This window comes from Erinaceus europaeus, chromosome 11, assembly GCF_950295315.1.
Source record: "Erinaceus europaeus chromosome 11, mEriEur2.1, whole genome shotgun sequence".
Taxonomy (NCBI): domain Eukaryota; kingdom Metazoa; phylum Chordata; class Mammalia; order Eulipotyphla; family Erinaceidae; genus Erinaceus; species Erinaceus europaeus.
In genome coordinates this window covers 115483134-115504005 of record NC_080172.1, presented here as the reverse complement: position 1 = coordinate 115504005, position 20872 = coordinate 115483134, and the positions used below count along the sequence as shown (strand labels likewise).

The 20872-nt window shown below is 49.0% G+C and overlaps 1 protein-coding gene across 3 annotated transcripts in view; it reads left to right on the top strand.

Moving 5' to 3' along the window:
- Positions 1-20872, top strand: part of FBXO42 (F-box protein 42) — a 74972-nt gene that overhangs the window by 35229 nt on the left and 18871 nt on the right. For 2 of the 3 annotated variants that reach the window (XM_007523714.3, XM_060200872.1), the window contains exon 4: positions 8252-8386. The exons of the other annotated variant lie outside the window; for it this stretch is intronic. In XM_007523714.3, coding sequence (XP_007523776.1) covers positions 8252-8386 — 135 coding nt within the window. The remainder of the gene's footprint in view (positions 1-8251; positions 8387-20872) is intronic. 3 annotated transcript variants of the gene reach the window in all.

Sequence of the window (20872 nt, the reverse complement as noted above, 5' to 3'; positions counted from 1 at the left end):
TTTTTTTTTTTAATTTTTTAATTAATTGATTGATTTTTTGGCCCCCCCCCCCCGGTTATTGCTGGGGCTCGGTGCCTGCACTATGATCCACTGCTCCTGTGGCTGTTTTTTTCCCCTTTGTTGCCCTTGTTGTCGTCAGCTGTTATCATTATTGTTGCTGCTGTTATTGGATAGGACAGAGAGAAATCAAGAGAGGAGGGGAAGGCGGGGAGAGAAAGAAAGACACCTTCAGACCTGCTTTACCACTTGTAAAGCGACCCCCCTGCAGGTGGGGAGTCGGGGGTTTGAACCGGGATCCTTCCGCCGGTCCTTGCGCTTTGCGTCATGTGCACTAAACCCGCTGCGCTACCGCCCGACCCCCCTGCATGTTGCAGGGGTATTATTTCCAGATTGATGCGGGGTCTGCTGGGTCCATAGAGTTGAGTGCTGAAAAACGGTGTACTGTGTAGACTCCAAGTATGGCCGGGTCATTCCACACACAAGCTGATTGTGCTCTCACAGGCGTCTACAGGCCCAAACTGGATAGCAGCTTTGCTCATTCCATAGTTACTTAATTACAGAGCTTATCAGATATGTCCTGGCTCGAACAAATGAGACACGTGATGGGGTAGTCTCTTTGAGCATGGGAGAAAAGCCTCGGGACCTTTCTCTGGAGAGAAGTAGAGAAGCAGAAGGCAGTTTAACTGCTGGAAGTGCCGAAGTGAGAGAGAGAGTTCAGCAGACATGTGGTGAGTGACTAGCAGGCGCTGTGGGAGTGTGAGATGTGGGGCTCAGGCGCGTGAGACAGTCACAGTGCAGCAGGAGAGCACTCTGGACCTGCCTGCGTGATTGAGAAGGGCCCGCCTGTCTTGGAGTAGGGTTATTGGCTGTTCACTTGTGAGGCTGCGTGCTTGAATGCACACGTTCCCACGCACAAGGACCCAGGCTCGCCCTCATTCCCCATCTGCAGCAGGAAGGGAGACTTCACCACTGGTGAAGCAGATGGCTGTCTGTCTTTCTCCATCTCTGTGTCCCTCTCTCCTCAATTTCTGTCTTTCCTTTCTAAGAAAATAGAAAGAAGAGGGGGAAATGGCTGCTGGGAGGAGAGGTGGATTCATAGTGCTGGCACCGAGCCCCAGCGGTTACACTGGAGACAGTAAAAGAGAAAATGTGGAGGTCCAGGAGGTGGCGCAGTGGCTAAGGCACTAGACTCTCAAGCATGAGGTCCTGAGTTCAATCCCCGGCAGCACATGTACCAGGGTGATGGCTGGCTCTTTCTCTCTCTCTCTCCTAGCTTTCTCTTTAATAAAATAAATAAAATGTTTTCTTTTTAAATAAAAGAAAATGTAGCTGCTCATTTGTATTTATCTTATAATAGTTGTTCATTGAACAGTCAAGTCCATTTTGGAAAATATGGAGATATTTTTGTGATTGAAATAAGTATTCTCAGTGTTATTGCCTAAAGTATTCATCATCATTATCATTAACATTTATTTAATTTGATAGGACAGAGAGAAATTGAGAAGGAAAGGGGAGAGAGAGGGAGAGAGATTTACAGAGAGACAGTTGCAGCATTTGGCAGCTTCATCACTTGTGAAGCTTTTCTCCTGCAGGTAGGGACTGGGGGCTTGAACCCGGGTCCTCATTGAGCATGGCAGCCAGTGCACTCAACCAGGTGCGCCACTGTTGGTGCTAAGGATGGATACTGTACTGTGAATCCTTACTTGGAGAGAAACTACATTCCAATGGTCTCAGTGTCTTTAATGGAAAATGGGCAGAGAGCTCTGATAAAAAGGAAATGCCCACTGGGGCACCGTTTTTTGCTCATGTCTCCTCCTCCTCTCGTGTCTCCCAATAAAGACGGGGTGGGGAGCCCTGCTGCAACTGGCTCATCCCTGGTGGGAAGCCTGGCAGAGCAGCAGACAGTCAAATTGAGGAGCTGTTCCGCCTGCCTGACTTCTGCTCGGTTTCCTTTTTTTTTGTCCCCCCCCCCCCCCCAAATGATCTTGAGAGAGTTCCGCCTCTCTCTCCATACCAACATGTAGGTGTCTTAGATAAAAATAGACAATAAGGGGACCGGGCGGTAGCGCAGCGGGTTGAATGCACATGGCGCAAAGCACAAGGGCCAGCATAAGGATCCCTGGTTCGAGCCCCTGGCCCCCCACCTGCAGGGGGGGGTCGGGTCACTTGATGGGCAGTGAAGCAGGTCTGCAGGTGTCTGTCTTTCTCTCCCCCTCTCTGTCTTCCCCTCCTCTCTCCATTTCTCTCTGTCCTATCCAACAATGATGACAACAATAATAACAACAACAATAAAACAACAAGGGCAACAAAAGGGACAAAATAGCCTCCAGGAGCAGTGGATTCGTAGTGCAGGCACCGGGACCCAGCAGTAAGCCTGGAGGTGCGCGTGCGCACACGCGCGCGCAAGATAAGCATAGTTCAGCAGAGTACTTGAGTATATTATTGATGGCTATCTTCTCATTCCATTATATTTGAGTTCTAAAAACAGTGGCCTAAATCAACTCCCTTCCTCTCTCAGCCTCTCTGATAGTTGACTGGTGGGCATTGAAAATACAGTGTGCTTAACTTAGCATTTAAGTTCATCAGCTTTGCTGTGTCTTCCTCTTCCAGAAACCTTTGTCTGCTCTGAGAGAAGCAGGGAAATGCCTACTGCCTTATTTTGGTCTAAGATCAGCATGCATGTGAAGGGCCTCATGGGGCCCAGTGCTGGCAGGGTTTGCAGGCCAAATAGAGAAGAAGAATGCTCGCGAGCTCTCGGAAAACGGAGGCCGTGTTCTCTTGCAGCATGAAGCAAACAGCCGCCAGGAGCTGGTCTGTGAGGAACAGGGAGCCATAAATAAGCCCGAGACTGCTTTTTTTTTTTTTTCAAAGCTCTATTTCTTTATTTTTGGGGTGGGGAGTGGAGACAACCAGAGCGCCACTCTGCCATGCTGAAAGCCAGGCGGCGCAGCCTCCTGCCCGAGAGTCCTGCTTTCTCTGCTGCGTCCCTCCCAGGCCATAAGCCTGCGGCTCTGAGTTGTGAAATCACAGGTTTGCTATTAAACATGGTTTTCGTGAACAAGGAATTAAAGGTTCAGACGTCGGGGGACATTGCTAATACCTGTTTTGGAGGTGTGGATCAACAAAAGGAAAAGAATGTGTTTTTTGGGCGCCGGGCGGTGGCACAGCAGGTTAAGCGCACGTGGCGTGAAGCACAAGGACCGGCGTAAAGATCCCAGTTCAAGCCCCCGGCTCCCCACCTGCAGGCGGGGTTGCTTCACAAGCAGTGAAGCAGGTCTGCAGGTGTCTTTCTGTCCCCCTCTCTGTCTTCCCTTCCTCTCTCCATTTCGGCCTGTCCTATCCAAGAACAGTAACAACAGTACTATTAACAGTAATGATAACAGCAATGATAACCAACAATGGCAACGAAAGGGGAAAAAATAGCCTCCAGGAGCAGTGGATTCATGGTCCGAGCCCCAGTGATAACCCTGGAGGCAAAATAAAAAGAAAGAATGTGTTTTTTATATTTGGAACTAGCTGGTTCAGTTAAAAATTTCCATCTTGTTTCATTTTCTATTGTCACCAGGATTTATTATTACTTATTGGATAGTAACAGCCAGAAATCGAGAGGCAAGGGAGAGGTAGAGAGGGAGAGAGACAGACACCTGCAGCCCTGCTTCACCACTTGAGAAGCTTCCCCCTGCACATGGGGACCAGGGGGCTTGAACCCTGGTCCTCGTGCACTGTAACATGTGCGCTCAACCAGGTGCGCCACCGCCAGGATTTTTGCTGGGACGCAGTATCTGCACAACAGACCCACTACTTCTGGTGGCTTTCTTCTTCTTCTTCTCCTTCTCCTTCTCCTTCTCCTTCTCCTTCTCCTTCTCCTTCTCCTTCTCCTTCTCCTTCTCCTTCTCCTTCTCCTTCTCCTTCTTCTTCTTTTCTTTTTGACAGAGACAGTGAGGAATTAAGAGGGAAAGGGGAGGTGGGGGGAGGGAGGGAGGAAGAGATGCCTACAGCACTCTTCACTGCTTGTGAAGCTTCCCCCTTGTTGCTGGGAACCAGGGATTTGAACCCAGGTCCTTGCATAGTGATATGTGCACTCTAATGGTCGGACACCCCTCCGCCCATCTTACTTATTTGGACTAGCTAGTTCAAGAAAGATATGAGACCCTGGGGAGATCATCTTCATGTCTGTGAGCCCAGGGATGACAAAATAAAAAAAGAGTCGACTAACATATGAAGGTCAAGCTTTCTTAGTGCAGATAAAATACGACTCCAGGAATATTTGCCATCTTTTTTTTTTTTTTAAGTTTTATTATGAGTTGGGGAGATAGCAGGGTGGTTATGCAGAAAGACTTTCGTGCCTGAGGAAGCAAAGCTCTCAGATTCATTCCCCAGAACCACCCTAATGCCAGAGCTGAGCAGAGTTCTCATAGAAATAATAATAAGGGGAGCTGGGTGGTTCCGCAGTGGGTTAAGCGCGCAAGGCGCAAGGCGTAAGGATCCTGGTTTTAGCCCCTGGCTCCCCACCTGCAGAGGGGTCACTTCGCAAGCAGTGAAGCAGGTCTGCAGGTGTCTTATCTTTCTCTCCTCCTCTCTGTTTTCCCCTCCTCTCTCGGTTTCTCTATCCTATCCAACAACAACAGCTGTTACGACAGCAATAACAACTACAAGGGCAACAAAATGGGGAAAATGGCCTCCAGGAGCAGTGGCTTCATAGTGCGGGCACCGAGCCCCAGGGATAACCCTGGAGGCAAAAAGAGAAAGAAATAATAATAAGCGGATAAATCAATAAGATTGATTTTATTTATTGAGAAACTAGAGCATGGCTGGCATACGGATGCCAGGGGCGTCTCACATTTGCAAGGGCACTGCTCTCACGTTGCCGCCTCCCAGGCCACATTCACTTATGATTCCTAACAAATATGGAAGTCGGGCAGTATGATGGCAGAGGATTTTCTCCTTTTAAGAAACATCTGTCTGACTTGAGAGACAGAGACGGAGAAGAGCTCTGCCGTCACCTGTGATGCGGGGTGATCCCAGGACTGTGCGTGAGTCCCGCACTCAGCCAACTGAGCCTCCTGCCCTCCGTGCTTCTTACTTCATCGTGAGCTTTCTGTTGGGAAATAAACTAAAGTGTGGGTCAGATACTGTTTTCCAAAAGGCAAAGAAAGTCCCCCCGAGGTTGTGGTGTGTCTGAACTCTGGCCGACACGAAGTATCTGCAGATGGGAACCTGATGATCTGGTGGCGTTGCGTTTCTTCACTGCCCTGACTTTTCTCAGCTGGAAGCGCCTGTGGCTTCATTCCGGCACAAGGTCCAGGTGGGGAGATGTGCACTCATTCCTCCCACTGACTGAGGGCCCAGGGTCCACGTGACGACGCGCAGCCCTTTTGTTACCACTTAACTATTTTATTTTATTTTATTTTATTTTATTTTATTTTATTTTATTTTATTTGCCTCCAGGCTTATCGCTGGGACTCGGTGCCTACACTACGAATCCACTGCTCCTGGAGGCCATTTTTCTCATTTTGTTGCTCTTGTTATTGTTGCCATTGCTATTGTTGTTGGAGAGGACAGAGAGGGGGAGAGAAAGACAGACACCTGCAGACCTGCTTCACCGCCTGTAAAGCGACTCCCCTGCAGGTGGGGAGCCAGGGGCTCGAACCAGGAACTTTACGTTGGTCCTTGTGCTTCGCGCCACCTGCGCTTAACCCGCTGTGCTAGCGCCTGACTCCCCACCCTTCTAAGGTGCCACTAGGACTCACTGACTGCATGATGAATCCACTACTCCTGGTGGTCACTTCCTTCTTCCTTTCTTTTGTTTGTTCTTTCCTCCTTTTTTTGCTAGGACAGAGGGAAATGGAGAGTTGAGGTGGGGAGGTAAAGAAAAGGGGAAGAGAAAGAGAAGCAGGGTTGCAGGTGTTCCTCTTCCTCTCTCGTTCCCCTTCCCTCTGTCTCTATCCAATGCAAATAAAAGAACATAAACTAGAGAAAGACTCTTGCAGCATTTATTCACTCTGAAGCCTCCCCTGCAGATGGTGGCCAGAGGCCTGAGCCCTGATCTTGGCGCATGGTAGTAAGGTATGCACTCTACTGGGTGCACCACGGCCTAACACCATCACTTAATTCATTCAGGTCTGCCTTTCTCTTTCTCCTCTCTTTCTCTTTCTTAACTTTGTCTTTTATTTTATTCATTTATTCATGAGAAAGGAGAGAGAGAAAGAACCAGACATCCCTCTGGTACATGTGCTGCCAGGGATTGAATTTAGGACCTCACGCTTTAGAGTCCAGTGCTTTATCCACTGTGCCACCTCCCAAAGTACTCTCTCTCTTTCTTTATAGATTTGTTTATTAACAAGAGTAAGAGCATCACTCTGGCACAAGCAACGTCAAGGATCAAACTCAGGGCATCATGTTCGAGAGGCCCAAGTCAAATCCACTGTATTACCTCTCTGGCCACCTCAGTCAACTTCCTGACTTGACCTTTCACTTATAGAGGCCTGAAAAGGCCCATCTGATGGGATAAGCTAGCAGTAAGAAAGAGACGGAGGGCCGGGCGGTGGCGCACCTGGGTCAGCCCACATATCACAGTGCACAGGAACACAGGTTCAAGCCCCTAGTCCTCATCTGCAGGGGGAAAGCTTTCCATGTGGTGAAACAGGGCTGTTTCTTTCCTTCTCTGTCTCCCCATCCCCTCTCAGTTTCTCTCCATCTCTACCCAGTAATAAATAATCTTAAAAAAGAGGTGGATATTCCTAGAATTAGTACATATAGAGATAACTATAGTGGTGTCATCGAATGTGTTAATGATAGAAATATTTTTCCCGTGGTCCGGGAGGTGGCGCAGTGGATAAAGCATCGGACTCTCAAGCATGAGGTTCTGAGTTCGATCCCTGGCAGCACATGTACCAAGGTGTGCGTGGAGATCAGACTACTTTTGAGTTTCCTGAGCTGCGTTGGTTGTAGCTGTTCCCTGGCATTGGTTGATTCTTTGATATAAAGATGGGTTTGTTCATTTGAAAACAAAACCAGGAGGAGCAGGGCTGCAGGGCAGCCCTGGAAGGACAGCGCGTCTGTTAGCACTGGACCGGCGTGGTGATGCGGTGGCGCTGAGACCCGCGCTGAGCGCCCGGCGGACTCTTCCGGAGCTGCACTCGCGCCCGGGGCCAGCTTGTGCTCAGCAGTAGCTTTTGTGCTTATTTCTGTTTTTTGGGACCGACTGGTTTTTGTTTTTTTCTTTCTGTGGTACTGGAAATTGAATCCAGGACCTCACGTTTGTGAAGCATGCACTGTACGGCTGAAATTAAGCCCTGCCTGAGTTTTATTTTAAAGGTCGATGTGTTGTTCACCTGAAGACTAGACACTGGTTACAGAAAGTTTGTTTGTATTTTATTTTATTTTATTTTTATAAATATTGTTTATATTTATTTATTCCCTTTTGTGGCCCTTTTTTATTGTTGTAGTTATTGTTGTTATTGATGTCGTCATTGTTGGATAGGACGGAGAGAAATGGAGGGGGGAGGGGAAGACACGGGGAGAGAAAGACAGACACCTGCAGACCTGCTTCACTACCTGTGAAATGACTCCCCTGCAGGTGGGGAGCCAGGGGCTTGAACCGGGATCCTTAGGCCGGTCCTTGTGCTTTGTGCCACGTGCGCTTAACCCGCTGTGCCACCGCCCGACCCCCTGTATTTTATTTTTAAGTTTTTTTTTTTAAAAATATTTATTTTATTTATTTATTCCCTTTTGTTGCCCTTGTTGTTTTATTGTTGTAGTTATTATTGTTGTTGTCATTGTTGGATAGGACAGAGAGAAATGGAGAGAGGAGGGGAAGACAGAGAGGGATAGAGAAAGACAGACACCTGCAGACCTGCTTCACCGCCTGGGAAGCGACTCCCCTGCAGGTGGGGAGCCGGGGGCTCGAACCGGGATCCTTCCGCCGGTCCTTGTGCTTTGCGCCACCTGCGCTTAACCCGCTGCGCTACTGCCCGACTCCCTTATTTTTAAGTTTTATTTATTTTCAAGAAAGACTAAGAGCACTGCTCAGCTTTGGCATGTGACGGTGTCAGGGATCAAACCTGGACCCTCAGGCACTTAACCCTTTGCCCCACTGTGTTGCACTGTCTTACCCAGCCTGGAGAGCTTGTGTCTGGTAGAGTCACAAAGCGTGCAGAGTCATTTACCTATGAAAGGGAGTGAGCTTTGCTAAGGAGCCGTAGGACTTGAGAATCCAGTGTAACTGATTCACACGCTGCTCTCTTCCTAGGTGCGTGCTATTACGATGCCAATCAGTCTATGTACGTGTTTGGAGGCTGTACCCAGAGCAGCTGCAATGCTGCCTTCAATGATCTCTGGAGACTTGACCTAAATAGCAAAGAGTGGATCCGACCTTTGGCTTCAGGTAAGGGGTGAACCGTTGGTCTTTGCGGACCCGGAACTAGCTCTCAGCTGGCAGTGTGGGTGCCGCGCGTGGAGCAGAGCCACATGGGGGTACCGGTCACTAGGGAAAGCTCCCGTGGGTGGTGGGGCAGTGCAGTGCTGTGCTGTTCCTCACTCTTTCCGTCCGGAATTTAAACACAACTTATGCAGCCCCCCCCTCCCCCGCAACAAAACAAGTAATGCTGATCTTTCTTGTACCTGATCTTTTTTGTTTTGGTCTTAAGAACAGGGTGCTGGAGTCTCAGATGCTTTCTCAAATGTCGTCGGAGCTAAAAGCAGTGAGCTTGTGTGAGGTCTCTGTGTTAAAGATGTTTGTCTCTATTTCTCACACCGCTGCCCCACCAGATGTCACACACACACGGTGTGAATTCGCAGACAGGGCTTTCTCAAGTAGTTTGAGTGGCTGCGCTGTGCTCTTTGTTATGAAGCTGGAGAAGCAGAAACACAGTCATGGGAACTGTGGCTGACTGGCAGGAGCTCGCCTTGTTCCAGGGCTAAAATCTCTGCATATTTGTTGTTGCCAGCTCAGACACTCAGGGAGTGTGTGGAACGCCTGTACTAGTTACTTTCATATTCAGGAGTGTGGGAAGATCCTACAGGAGGTAGCTCCCGTACAGTCCCACTATGCCCGAGTTCTAGTAAAAAGGAACCCGGCTACTAGATTATTCTTTCCTTTTTGGCCTAACCTTTCTGCGTGTGCGTGTGTGTGATTTTAGACTCAGAAAGCAAGATGATTTGAAAATTCACTTTCAGTTTGGAGGGGCTGATAGCGTCCACCGAATATGAAATCTTCTGCTAAATTGACTGGCAGACTTCACCCAAATACGCAGTTTGCTCCTCAGGGCTGGAACTCACTCTAGGAATATAGATACTCGGGTTTTCCTTGAGTAACAACTTTTATTTACTTGGCCTTGATTCACAGCTTTGATATTAAATAGAAGGCAGCATGTGTCAGAAGACAGGGCAGGGGGTCGGGTGGTAATGCAGCGGGTTAAGCGCACATGGCGCAAAGCGCAAGGACCGGCGTGAGGATCCCCGGCTCCCCACCTGCAGGGGAGTCGCTTCCCAGGCGGTGAAGCAGGTCTGCAGGTGTCTGTCTTTCTCTCCCCTTCTCTGTCTTCCCCTCCTCTCTCCATTTCTCTCTGTCCTATCCAACAATGATCGATATCAACAACAACAATAATAGCCACAAGGCTACAACAACAAGGGCAACAAAAGGGGGGGGATGGCCTCCAGGAGCAGTGGATTCATGGTGCAGGCACTGAGCCCCAACAATAACCCTAGAGGCAAAAAAAAAAAGGGCATACTTCAGAACGAGGAAACACAAAATTCTTTTTCTAGCATAACAGTGACCTCTCCATGCTAATTGTGATCATTGTTCACAATTGTTACAGTTGTAATCATCACAGATGTAACTGTTACAATTTCTCTTTTGAAGAAATGTGGACTAGGTGACTTTTAAAAAGATATATTTGGTTTTGATATAATTTGGGTTACAAGACTTATAAATGTTTTATGAGTGCAGTGTCTCAGCTCTTCAGAATGTGTCACCACACTTCACCCCCACTGAAGCACAGAGTTCCTTCTTTGAAGGACATGGACTCCCCAGCACCCCCTTGCCCCCAGTTCACGGAGATCAAAGACTTGTCTTTGTTCGATTCTGCTTGTTTCCCTAGGTGACTGTGATGTTATTTCATTTTCTTTTATTATTTATTTTCCCTTTTGTTGCCCTTGTTGTTTTATTGTCATAGTTATTATTGTTGTTGTTGATGTCATCATTGTTGGCTAGGACAGAGAGAAATGGAGAGAGGAGGGGGAGAGAAAGACAGACACCTGCAGACCTGCTTCACTGCTCGTGAAGCCACGCCCCCTGCAGGTGGGGAGCCAGGGGCTCGAACCGGGATCCTTATGGTGGTCCTTGCGCTTCACGTGATTTTATTTTTACGTGGATTGAAGAAGACTAGTCAGTGTTTTCCTTTCTCTCTGTAACCACTATAGCTTTCTAGGCCAGCATCTTAAGATGCTTTTATGGGAGGCTACATTTTTTCCACAGCACTGTCAGCTCTGGTTCCTTCTCCCTATAATTGGCTAGTTTGGGGGTGCGGTTGGGGGTTACGGGCAGTGGAATGGGTTTTGTATAGATGACGTTCTTTATTTAAACTATTGGAAAGATGAAGAAATAGTTAAACGTTTTTACACCTTTTTGAAGGCTAGGGAAGTCTTAGGTCCCTCAGAATTTTCTACGCCAGAGTTTCCTTTTCTTTCTTTTTTTTAAGATTGTATTTATTAATGAGAAAGATAGGAGAGAGAGGGAGAGAGAGCCAGCCGTCACTCTGGTACGTGCGCTGCCCGGGACTGAACTCGGGACCTCGCGCTTGAGAGTCTAGCGCCTCAGCCACCGCGCCACCTCCCGGCCTCCGGAGTCTCCTTTTCTAGCCCTTTGCCTCTTCTCTTGTGCGACCTAATGCAATGCTGACTATGTTTGGGATCATAGGTCCTAAAATGCACAAGCCCATCTTAGCTTAAGCATCCAATTGCCGCTATAGTCAGTGTCCAGGCCTCGCTTCAGAGTGCCTTGGATTATTGTAATGAAATATTAATGCTCCCCCCCTTGTGGGAATCACATGTGCAGCAGTTTCATTGTTTCCAGATAGGGAGAGAGGGGACACAGCACCTAACTTTGACGCGTCCCCATGTGGTGTCTGCCTGAACCCAGCTGTCCGCATGGCAAGACATGAGGCCTCCTGTGAGCAAGCCTGGTCTCTCCCATCTATCCCCCTCACCCCGTCCTTTTATTACTAGTCACACTGGAATGCTTGGGCAATTTGGTGTGGGTGTAGCAGTTTCTCTCTCTTCCAGGGCCTCAAACTTGCGTGATTCTGCTGTTCCTCTTGGAATCAACTCTACCTCCTTTCTGCTCTCATGTTTTAAATTTCAGACAGAGACAGAGAGGGGAGGAGGAGGAGGAGGAGGAGGAGGAGGAGGAGGAGAGGCACCCGGCACTCCACCACCGCGCATGGGATCCCCTGTCCCCACGCTGTGTACGTGCCCTCACATCGCGGGGGCTCCACCCTGCTCCTCACGCATGGCAGAGTGTGTTCTCGACTGGACGAGCTTTCTCCCAGAGACCCTGAGTATAGCTTTCTCCCTCTCTTTGTTGTCGCTGAGGCTTCACCACTCTGGAATTACTTTTTTTGGAGACAGGCAGGCAGACAGACCAAGCAACCAGTCACAGCACAGAAGCTTCCTCCAGTGCAGTGGGGTCTGAGCTCAAACCTGAGCCCTCCTAATAGCGGTGTGTGCTTCCTGTCGGTGAACCGGCTCCCCCGGGCGTAGCTCTTGGAGAGGTCTGGTGTTTGGACCTTTGCAGCCTGTTGCCCGTACTAAGCTTGCTGTTCCCTGTAAGGTAGACATGGGCTTACTTTGCTCGTTTGATACCAGAGGGCTTGTTTCTGTGCTTGTTGCCACCAGGGTTATCCTTGCCACTCTGCATTGTTGTTCTGCCCCCACAAGCTGTTGATTTTCTGTTTAGAGACTGAAAGAGAGGCAAAGAGAGAAGACACGCCACAGTACTACTTCACCGCTTGTGAAGCTTCCCCTTTGCGTGGCGCTCACATGTGGTGACTAGGGGCTTGAACCTGGGTTCCTGTGCATGGTGAGGTGTGCACTTCGCCAGCTGGCCTGTATCCGGACTCATGGTAGCTGTAGCGTTTAGGGAGCAGGTGTGGAAACTCCCAGAGTAGAAATATCAGAGAGATGAGTGGCTTGGTAAGACAAATGCAATGTTAGTCTGGTCCCTTTTTATAAAATGCTTAAAACAGATTTAAACATTACTCTCTGTTTAAATGTCAAATGAATGTTTACATGTCAGATGTTTAAAGGAATTTTTTTAAAGCAAAATGTTGTAAAGAACTATGTTCAAAAGAATTTCTTTTTTAAAAGCAAAGTGTTATAAAGAATCTAGTTGCTATTTCATTGTAACCCACAATTAGGGTCTAGTTTTAGAGGGGAAAGTTGAGCTTTTTGAAATGTCTGCTTAAGAAAACAAACAGTTAGATAGTCGTTCAATAAAGAGTTCAGTGAGATTCTCATTTAGGCAGAAATCCCATGGGAAGATTGCCTGAAGAACTATTTCTCTGTGCTGCCATGAGTCTCTGCTTTCCGACTGAAACACCAGCGAATCTTTCTGAGCGAAATGAAATGCAGTGTTGGGATGTCTTGATGTGCTTCTTCACCCACTTGGCTGTTCCCCAAAGTCTGTTTATTAGGCAGAGAGAACCAGAGCGTCACTCTAGCACATGTGATGCCAGGGTTGAATTCAGACAGCTCAGTGCTTTCCTCATTGGTGCACCTCCTGGGCTGCACACTTGTCCTCGTTAGTGCATGAAAGTGGGTGGTGGGCTGCCGAGGGGAGGGTGCTGCCCCCGCCCCTTGGTGCCAGGTCAGGCGCTGCCTTCTAGCATCTGACTGCTTGTCAGCAGTGTTAGCAGCTCTGGCAGTGCTCGCTTCGAGTGGGGTCGTTTAGAAAAGGGCATCCAGTACACAGTGGAGGAGTCTGGGTGGGACAGAGAATGCTACTGTAGGCACATGTTATAATGCTGCAGGACCTGGGTTCAGTCCCCTGGTCCCCACCTTCGGGGTACGGGGGAAAGCTTCACACGTACTGCAGTGGTGCTGCGGGTCTGGGTCTCTCTCTCCCTCTCTGTCTCCCCTTATCCTGTCAATTTCTTTTTTTTTTAATTTTTTATATTTATTTATTCCCTTTTGTTGCCCTTGTTGTTTTATTGTTGTAGTTATTACTGATGTCATTGTTGTTGGGTAGGACAGAGAGAAATGGAGAGAGGAGGGGAAGACAGAGAAGAGGAGAGAAAGACAGACACCTACAGACCTGCTTCACCGCCTGTGAAGCGACTCCTCTGCAGGTGGGGAGCCGGGGGCTCGAACCGGGATCCTTTCACTGGTCCTTGCGTTTGGCGCCACCTGCGCTTAACCCGCTGCGCTACCCGACTCCCTATCCTGTCAATTTCTGTACTATCAAATAAAAGCGGCATATTTGTAAAGAAAAAAAAATGTGCCAGGTGGTGGCGCACCTGGTTGAGCGCACATGTTACAGTGCACAAGGACCCAGCTTGAAGCCCTCAGTCCCCACCTGCAGGGGGAAAGCTTTGCAAGTGGTGAAGCAGGGCTACAGGTGTCTCTCTGTCTCTCTCCCTATCTCCCTATTCCCTCTTGACTTCTGGCTGTCTCTATCCAGTAAATAAGTATTAGCTATATCAAGTATCTTTCTTTTTTTTTTTTTTCTATTATTTTTAAAGATTTATTTATGAATGCGAGAAAGAGAAGACTAGAGCATCACTTTGGCATATGTGATGTTGGAAGCTTGAATGTAGAACCTCAAAATGAGAGTTCAGGGAGTTGGGTGGTAGCGCAACAGGTTAAGCACACGTGGCATGAAGCACAAGGACCAGCAAAGGATCCCGGCTCCCCACCTGCAGGGGAGTCACTTCACAAGCGGTGAAGCAGGTCTGCAGGTGTCTATCTTTCTCTCCCCCTCTCTGTCTTCCCCTCCTCTCTCCATTTCTCTGTCCTATCTGACAGTGACATCAATAACAACAACAATAATAACTATAACAACAATAAAAAACAAGGGCACAAAATGGAAAATAAATTTTAAAAATGAGAGTCCAATACCGTATCTGTTGATCTATTATGCTTCCTCCTGGGCTACTTAGGTAGGGTGTTGTTTTTTTTATCTTAAATTAATTGATTAATTAATTAATTTTTGATAGAAACAGAGAGGACTTGAGGGAAGGGGGAGCTGGAAAGGGAGATAGAAGGAAAGACACCTGCAGCCCTGCTCCACTGCTTACACAGCTTCCTCTCTGCAGGTGGGGACTGGGGGCTCGAACTGGTGCAACACCACCCGGCCCCCCATCCTCCTTTTTTTTTTTTCATGAGTAAATATTTATGAAATACCTACTCTGTGTCTAGCATCATTCTAGAAGGAAGGGATTCACAAGTGACTAGGATAGATGAAATCTCCAGCTCCTGATGGAGATTAAGTTCAAGTGAAGGAGACAGATTCTAAAAAGGAGAGTACTGAAGCAGAACTATAGCATGGAGTTCCCTTGGTGTGGGCAGTCACGTCCCCACGTTCTGCCAGGGGTCAAGCCCAGAGCCTCACACGCATACGGTATGGGCTGCTTTGGCATGAGCCCCCTCCCGGCCTGTCGGATAGTAAGTCTTAGCTCGTAGGTGGTTGAAGGGAAGCAGAGACATGAGCTGCCAAGTGGAGGTGAGTATAATGTCGAGAGACTTGATATTTTTTGGATGGAAGCTTCTATAGTTGGTTTATTTGCTAGTGAAAATGCTCTTCTAGTGGGAGGAATTGATTTGGATGGAAAAAGTTGTTAGATGGTCCAGGAGGTGGCTCAGTGGGTAAGGCTCTTGACTCTCAAGCAGGAGGTCCTGCTGAGTTCAGTCCCTGGCTGCACATGTGCCAGAGTGATGCCTGGTTCTTTCTCTGTCTCCCTCTCTCTCTCTCTCTCTCTCTCTCCCTCCCTCCTCCTGTGCCTCTCATTAACATTTAAATAAAATACAAAAAATATTTTTAAAAACTAAAAAAAGAAAGAAGAGGGAAAAGTTGTTTGTGTTCTCATGTAGTGAGAACGACCAACTGCTATGTGAGTGGAATGGTTGCCCGTGGATAGTTCCGAGGAGGAAGAAGGCAGGCGTCATTCTAGATGCTGGCGAATGGGGAACATGGAGATGGGTGATTGCCTTATCACCCAGCCGAAGTAACTGAGGGTGGGACACAGCGAAGCCGTTGGGAATGCTGGCCAGTGACGAGCGCTCAGCTGTGCACGTCGAAGTCATTGCCAGCGGGTTCTGGGAAGTCGGTCAGGTCTGTTTCATTCAGCCTGTGTACCATCCCCAAAGCAAATAATGTGATTAAGTAAGTAGTCCTCGGAACAGGCATTTCAGACTCAGGTTTCTAGAATATGCATTATGTACCATCCCCAAAGCAAATAACGTGGTTAAGTAGTCCTCAGAACAGGCATTTCAGACTTAGGTTTCTAAAGTAGCCATTATTCAAACTGAGTCTGGTCGTGGCATCTCCTTGTTATATAATGCCACCAAAAGCCACAGCACCACCCACCCCACCCGCCTCTGAAATCAGCTCTGTTCCAGCACGTGTGGTGCTATAGACTGAGCCCAGGTCCCTAGGCGCACAAGTCCCGCACTGCTGCGCTCAGCTGTCTCCCACCCAGGCGACTTTTTGGGCACTTTACAGCCCAGGTCCCTAGGCGCACAAGTCCTGCACTGCTGCGCTCAGCTGTCTCCCACCCAGGCGACTTTTTGGGCACTTTACATCATGCGAGAGCTTTTACGAAGTAGACAAGTTTATATTGAAAATCAGAGTGTTCTGATTTTCAGAACTTGTTAAGGAAGAGGAGAATATATTCAGTTCTAAGGTTCTTCCATGAACACTGTGAGGGTCCGTCTGTGTCGGGTGAGGGTTAAAAAGCCCGGCTTCCTGTTTCTCTCAAGCAGAGTGCAGCTGATCTTGGCGTGCACCCTCCCATAGTCTTCCCCGGGGAGTTCCCGGTTAATCTCTGTCAAGCAAGGCAAGGACATTCGCTGTTCGCTGTTCTGAAAGGCACAGGCCAGATCACCTGGGAAACTGTTACAGATGCAGAGGGTTCGTTCTCAGGGCAGCACACTCCCCTGATCTTAACGGGGATGGTGGTGGACCTTCATCGAAAGCAAGGAAGCGGGCAAGGATCTCAACTGACTCTAAATCCAGCCAGATGTGGAAACCCTGACCTCTGCACTGTCTTTCTGCTTACTCACTGCGTGAGCTGTGACCTCAGTTCGTTATCACGCTCTCTTAGGTGGGCGTGTAATAATGCCAAACTGGACTTCTTAAGTATTGTTAAGAAAGAGTAACTTCTCTGTATTCTCTTAGCTACTCTTTGAAGAAATAAGTGCCTTTTGCCTAGTCAGTGAGGAGTGATTTGCAGGCGAGTCAGCCCCGTGAGCAGTGAGGTAGTGCCGCAGGTGTCTATGTGTAGACACCCCCCCTCACCTCTGTTAAAAATGGCAGAGGCACAGGATGACCACCAGGGATCCAGCAGCAACCCTTGTGGGGGGACATGTACATGTGTAGACATACATCCGTGTGTGTGTGTGTGCGCGCGCATGTTAATTCATCCATTCTCAGGATGCTTTTTTATCCAGATAGACAGAAACACAAGGAAATCAGCCAGGACACTGGAGTTTGCCCTGGTGCCGTGGTATTCCCTTGGAGCTAGGACTTAGCCTGCCCTGTGCGCGTGGCAAGGTATATATGCTCCACGCAGCGAACCACCTCTCTGGCCCCCAGGTTTCTCTCGACTCTGTATATTTCATTTCAGGAGGGTTGTGAAATAATTCTCAGTTTGGCTTATGGTTAGACTAGAACTAGGGGCTTGGGGGAGAAAGACTACAGCAGCTAAGTACCTTTTCACCAGTGCTCATGATAGATGTACACACATACTTACATATACGTACGTGTGTGTTTATTAGAGACAGAGAGAAGTTGAGAGAGGAAGAAGGAGAGAGAGAGACACCTGCAGCACTGCTTCAGCATTTGGTAAGCTTCCCCTACAGGTCAGGACCAGGGGCTTGAACCTGACGGGGTCTCCGTGCACTATAATACGTGTGCTCAACCAGCTGTGCCGCCCAGCCCCAGTCTGTCACTGCTGACGTTGACTTTGCTCCCTTGACTAAAATTGTGTCCGTTAGCTTTCTTTTTTTTTTTTTTTAAATTAGCCTTTTCCTCTCCTCTTTCTCTCTTTTTTTCCATTTTTATTCATTTATTTATTTTCCCGTTTGTTGCCCTTGTTGTTTTTCATTGTTGTAGTTATTGATGTCATTGTTGTTGGATAGGACAGAGAGAAATGGAGAGAGGAGGGGAAGACAGAGAGGGGGAGAGGAAGACAGACACCTGCAGACCTGCTTCACCACTTGTGAAGCGACTCCCCTGCAGGTGGGGAGCCGGTCAAACTGGGATCCTTATGCCGGTCCTTGCTTCACGCCATGTGTGCTTCACCCTCTGCGCTACCGCCCGACTCCCGTTTGTTAGCTTTCTATTTCAATAAAATCATCTTTTTGCCCCCCCATCTCTGTTCATCTCTGTCTCCCCTGTTCTTTAAGACTATTCAGTAATAGAGCAGTCACAGCTGCAGAAACGACTGAGCTATCTTGCAGAACAAGCTGTTCAGTTGTTGCCTGGCAGGATGCAGAGAGGCCTTCAGTCACAGCAGATGTCTGTAGGGAGGCTGGCGGTTAGAGCTACCCAGAAATAACTTCGGAGAACACCAGTGTTTGCCTTACTGTGTCGAGTGACGCCTCTTAGACCCACTAGTGAAGCTTCTGTCCTGCTTATTTATTAAAATAAAAGTTTATTTTTAGATTCCCCACTGCTTTTCCTAAGCATGTGGTCGTCTGTCTAGGAAGTGTCAGAATAAACAGGGGGTCTGGTACTGATGCCTGGCACCACGTTTAACCGAGACAGTTGACTGCAGAAGCCTCCCCACCCCCCAAGTCCTTTCTTTGACACAGCTCAGTGCTGACAGTTGAGTGACTGAACGGACGGTTTTTTAGAGCAATAGATTGCATACACAAGCACTGCATCTCTGGCTTGTAGCATTGTTTCGCATCTAAATGCTTCATACAGTTTGTAAAAACCACAAATTACATGCTAATAGGTTCTGAAAATACCAGACGTGTAGGGGCTGAAGCAGAGAAGAGTGGAGAGAAGTGTGTGCAGAGCATTCCAGGCCTCTCTTCTTTGGCTCTGGAGACTAGACCAGTCACCTCGCTGGATTTTTGTCTGTTTCTTGTTTTTAATTAGATAGTAGGTCACCACCCCACCACTTTTATGCTGTGCCCAGGACCCAGCCTCGTGCCGCAGGCATCCAAGGTGTGTGCCCTGCTGTGTGCCAGTCTGCCTCCCCGCGTCTCATCTTACTGCGTGTTGCTTTGTTTTGTTGGCCAGAGTGCTGGTCAGCTCTGGCCATTAGTGGTGCCAGGGATTGAACCTGGGGCCTCTTGTGTGCAAGTCCTACTCACTACTGTGCTAGCTCCCTAGCCGGTTTTCTCTTTTTTGCCACTGGGGCTTCACTACTCTGAGCTTTTCAGATAGAGACAGAAACCACAGCACGGTACTGAAGCTTTCTCCAGTGTGGTGGGAACTGGACTCAGATCGGGGCTGTGCACACAGTAGAGCAAATGCACTGCCCAGGTGACTTAGCTGCCGGCCTGCTCCTTCTTTGTTTATTTCCTTTTTAAATAACTTTTTTGTGTATATATGGTGCTGGTGTGTCATGCCACCACTGATCCTGGGCCGATATTTTAATTCCTTTTATTCTAGATAGAGAGGAGGACAAGAGAGAGAGGGGGAGACACCGTTGTCCCTTCCATGGAGCCTTCCCTGCTGCCATTCATGCTGCTCCCGTGTGGAGTCAGGGCGTGAGCTGAGGCCCTGCACAGGCTAAGATGCCTGCCTCCCTTTGCAGGTGAGCTCTCTCCTGGGCCCCGAATAGGTTCCATTCTTTTGTGTGTACGCGGTCCGAGGGGCTCCAGTATGTTCAGTGAGGTTCATGGAGGGCCGAGCATTGTGGTCTTTTGGGAGGGAGGGAGTGCCGGCAGGGGACAAACGGACTGTGAGACGACTTGCCTGGGAGGTCCTTGCTTTGCACCCAGCTTTAAGCCCAGCTCCTGGGCTTCCTCCTTCACGGCCTGCTGGGGAAAGCGTTGGCACTATGGCCCCTCTCTCTGTGTCTCTCCCAAACAGTGGAGAACTGGGCCAGCAAGGTGCCTCAGTGCTAGCTCACATGATGCCAAGGTAAGTCCCTAAGTAAGTGCTACGTTTCAGAAAGAAGATCTCTGGGAGTCGGGCGGTAGCGCAGCGGGCTAAGCGCAGGTGGCGCAAAGCACAAGGACCGGCATAAGGATCCTGGTTCGAACCCCGGCTCCCCACCTGCAGGGGAGTCGCTTCACAGGTGGTGAAGCAGGTCTGCAGGTGTCTGTCTTTCTCTCCCCCTCTCTGTCTTCCCCTCCTCTCTCCATTTCTCTCTGTCCTATCCAACAATGACAGCAATAACAATAACTACAACAATAAAACAACAAGGGCAACAAAAGGGAATAAATAAATAAAATAAATATTTAAATAAAAAATAAAAAAATAAAAATAAATAAAAAAAAGAAAGAAGCCCCCTGCCCCAGCCGGAGAGGTGGCGCCTTGGATGGGCTGGGAATGCACGAGCGCGGCGCCTGTGCCTGCCGCAGGGTGGGGGGGTGCTCTGGGGTGGGGGGTGCCCTCTGGGGTGGGGGGTGCGCTCTGGGGTGGGGGGCGCTCTGGGGTGGAGTGGGGGGTGCTCTGGGGTGGGGGTGCTCTGGGGTGGGTGGGGGGTGCTCTGGGGTGGGGTGGGGGGTGCTCTGGGGTGGGGTGGGGGGTGCTCTGGGGTGGGTGGGGGGTGCTCTGGGGTGGGGTGGGGGGTGCTCTGGGGTGGGGGTGCTCTGGGGTGGGGTGGGGCTGTTCTGGGGTGGGGTGGGGGGGTGCTCTGGGGTGGGTGGGGGGTGCTCTGGGGTGGGGTGGGGGGTGCTCTGGGGTGGGGTGGGGGGTGCTCTGGGGTGGGGGTGCTCTGGGGTGGGGATGCTCTGGCTTGTTTTCTCTTTCTCTCTTGCCCCTCCCAACAAATAAATAAATCTGTTCTTTGGGCCAGGAACTCTTCATCTGTCCTTTAATTGATTCTACTTTTTGAGGACAGAGCGCCCCTAATAATTTCTGCTTTTCCCACTGGAAATGATTAGATGCTGTAGATTTTGTTTCACCTGTTGGATTTGACACGCTTCATTCTTGTCTTCCTTCCTGTTTTAGTAAACAGTTTCTGAAATCCCTTTGCCTCATCTCAAAATTTGAATTGCTGTTTGATTCACATGTGTGTTATGCTATGGGTGCCTACTGTGTAAGTAAGGAGTGTGCTCCTGAGGGCCTCACCACAGCGATTTCGTCCCGGTCGTGGGTCAGAGATTTCTGAGTGCTGGCCAAGCAGTGGACGAGGCCATGTGGCGTCAGTGTGAAGCTCAGGCCGCCCTCCACCTCACTAGTGTGACGTTAGCTGCTGCTTTGAATTCCTGTGACGTGATCTGCTTAGAACAAAAAGAATAAATAAAAAGAAGAAGTCCACAAGTCAGTTTTATATTATTTTATTATGTATTTGTTTGTTTATTTTGCCTCCAGGCTTATTGCTGGGCTTGGTGCCTGCACCAGAAACCCACTGCTCCTGGAGGCCAGGTTTCTTTTTTTCATAGTTGTTGCTGTTACTGCTGTTGCTGCTGCTGTTGTTGGACAGGACAGAGAGAAATGGAGAGGAGGAGAAGACAGAGGGGGAGAGAAAGA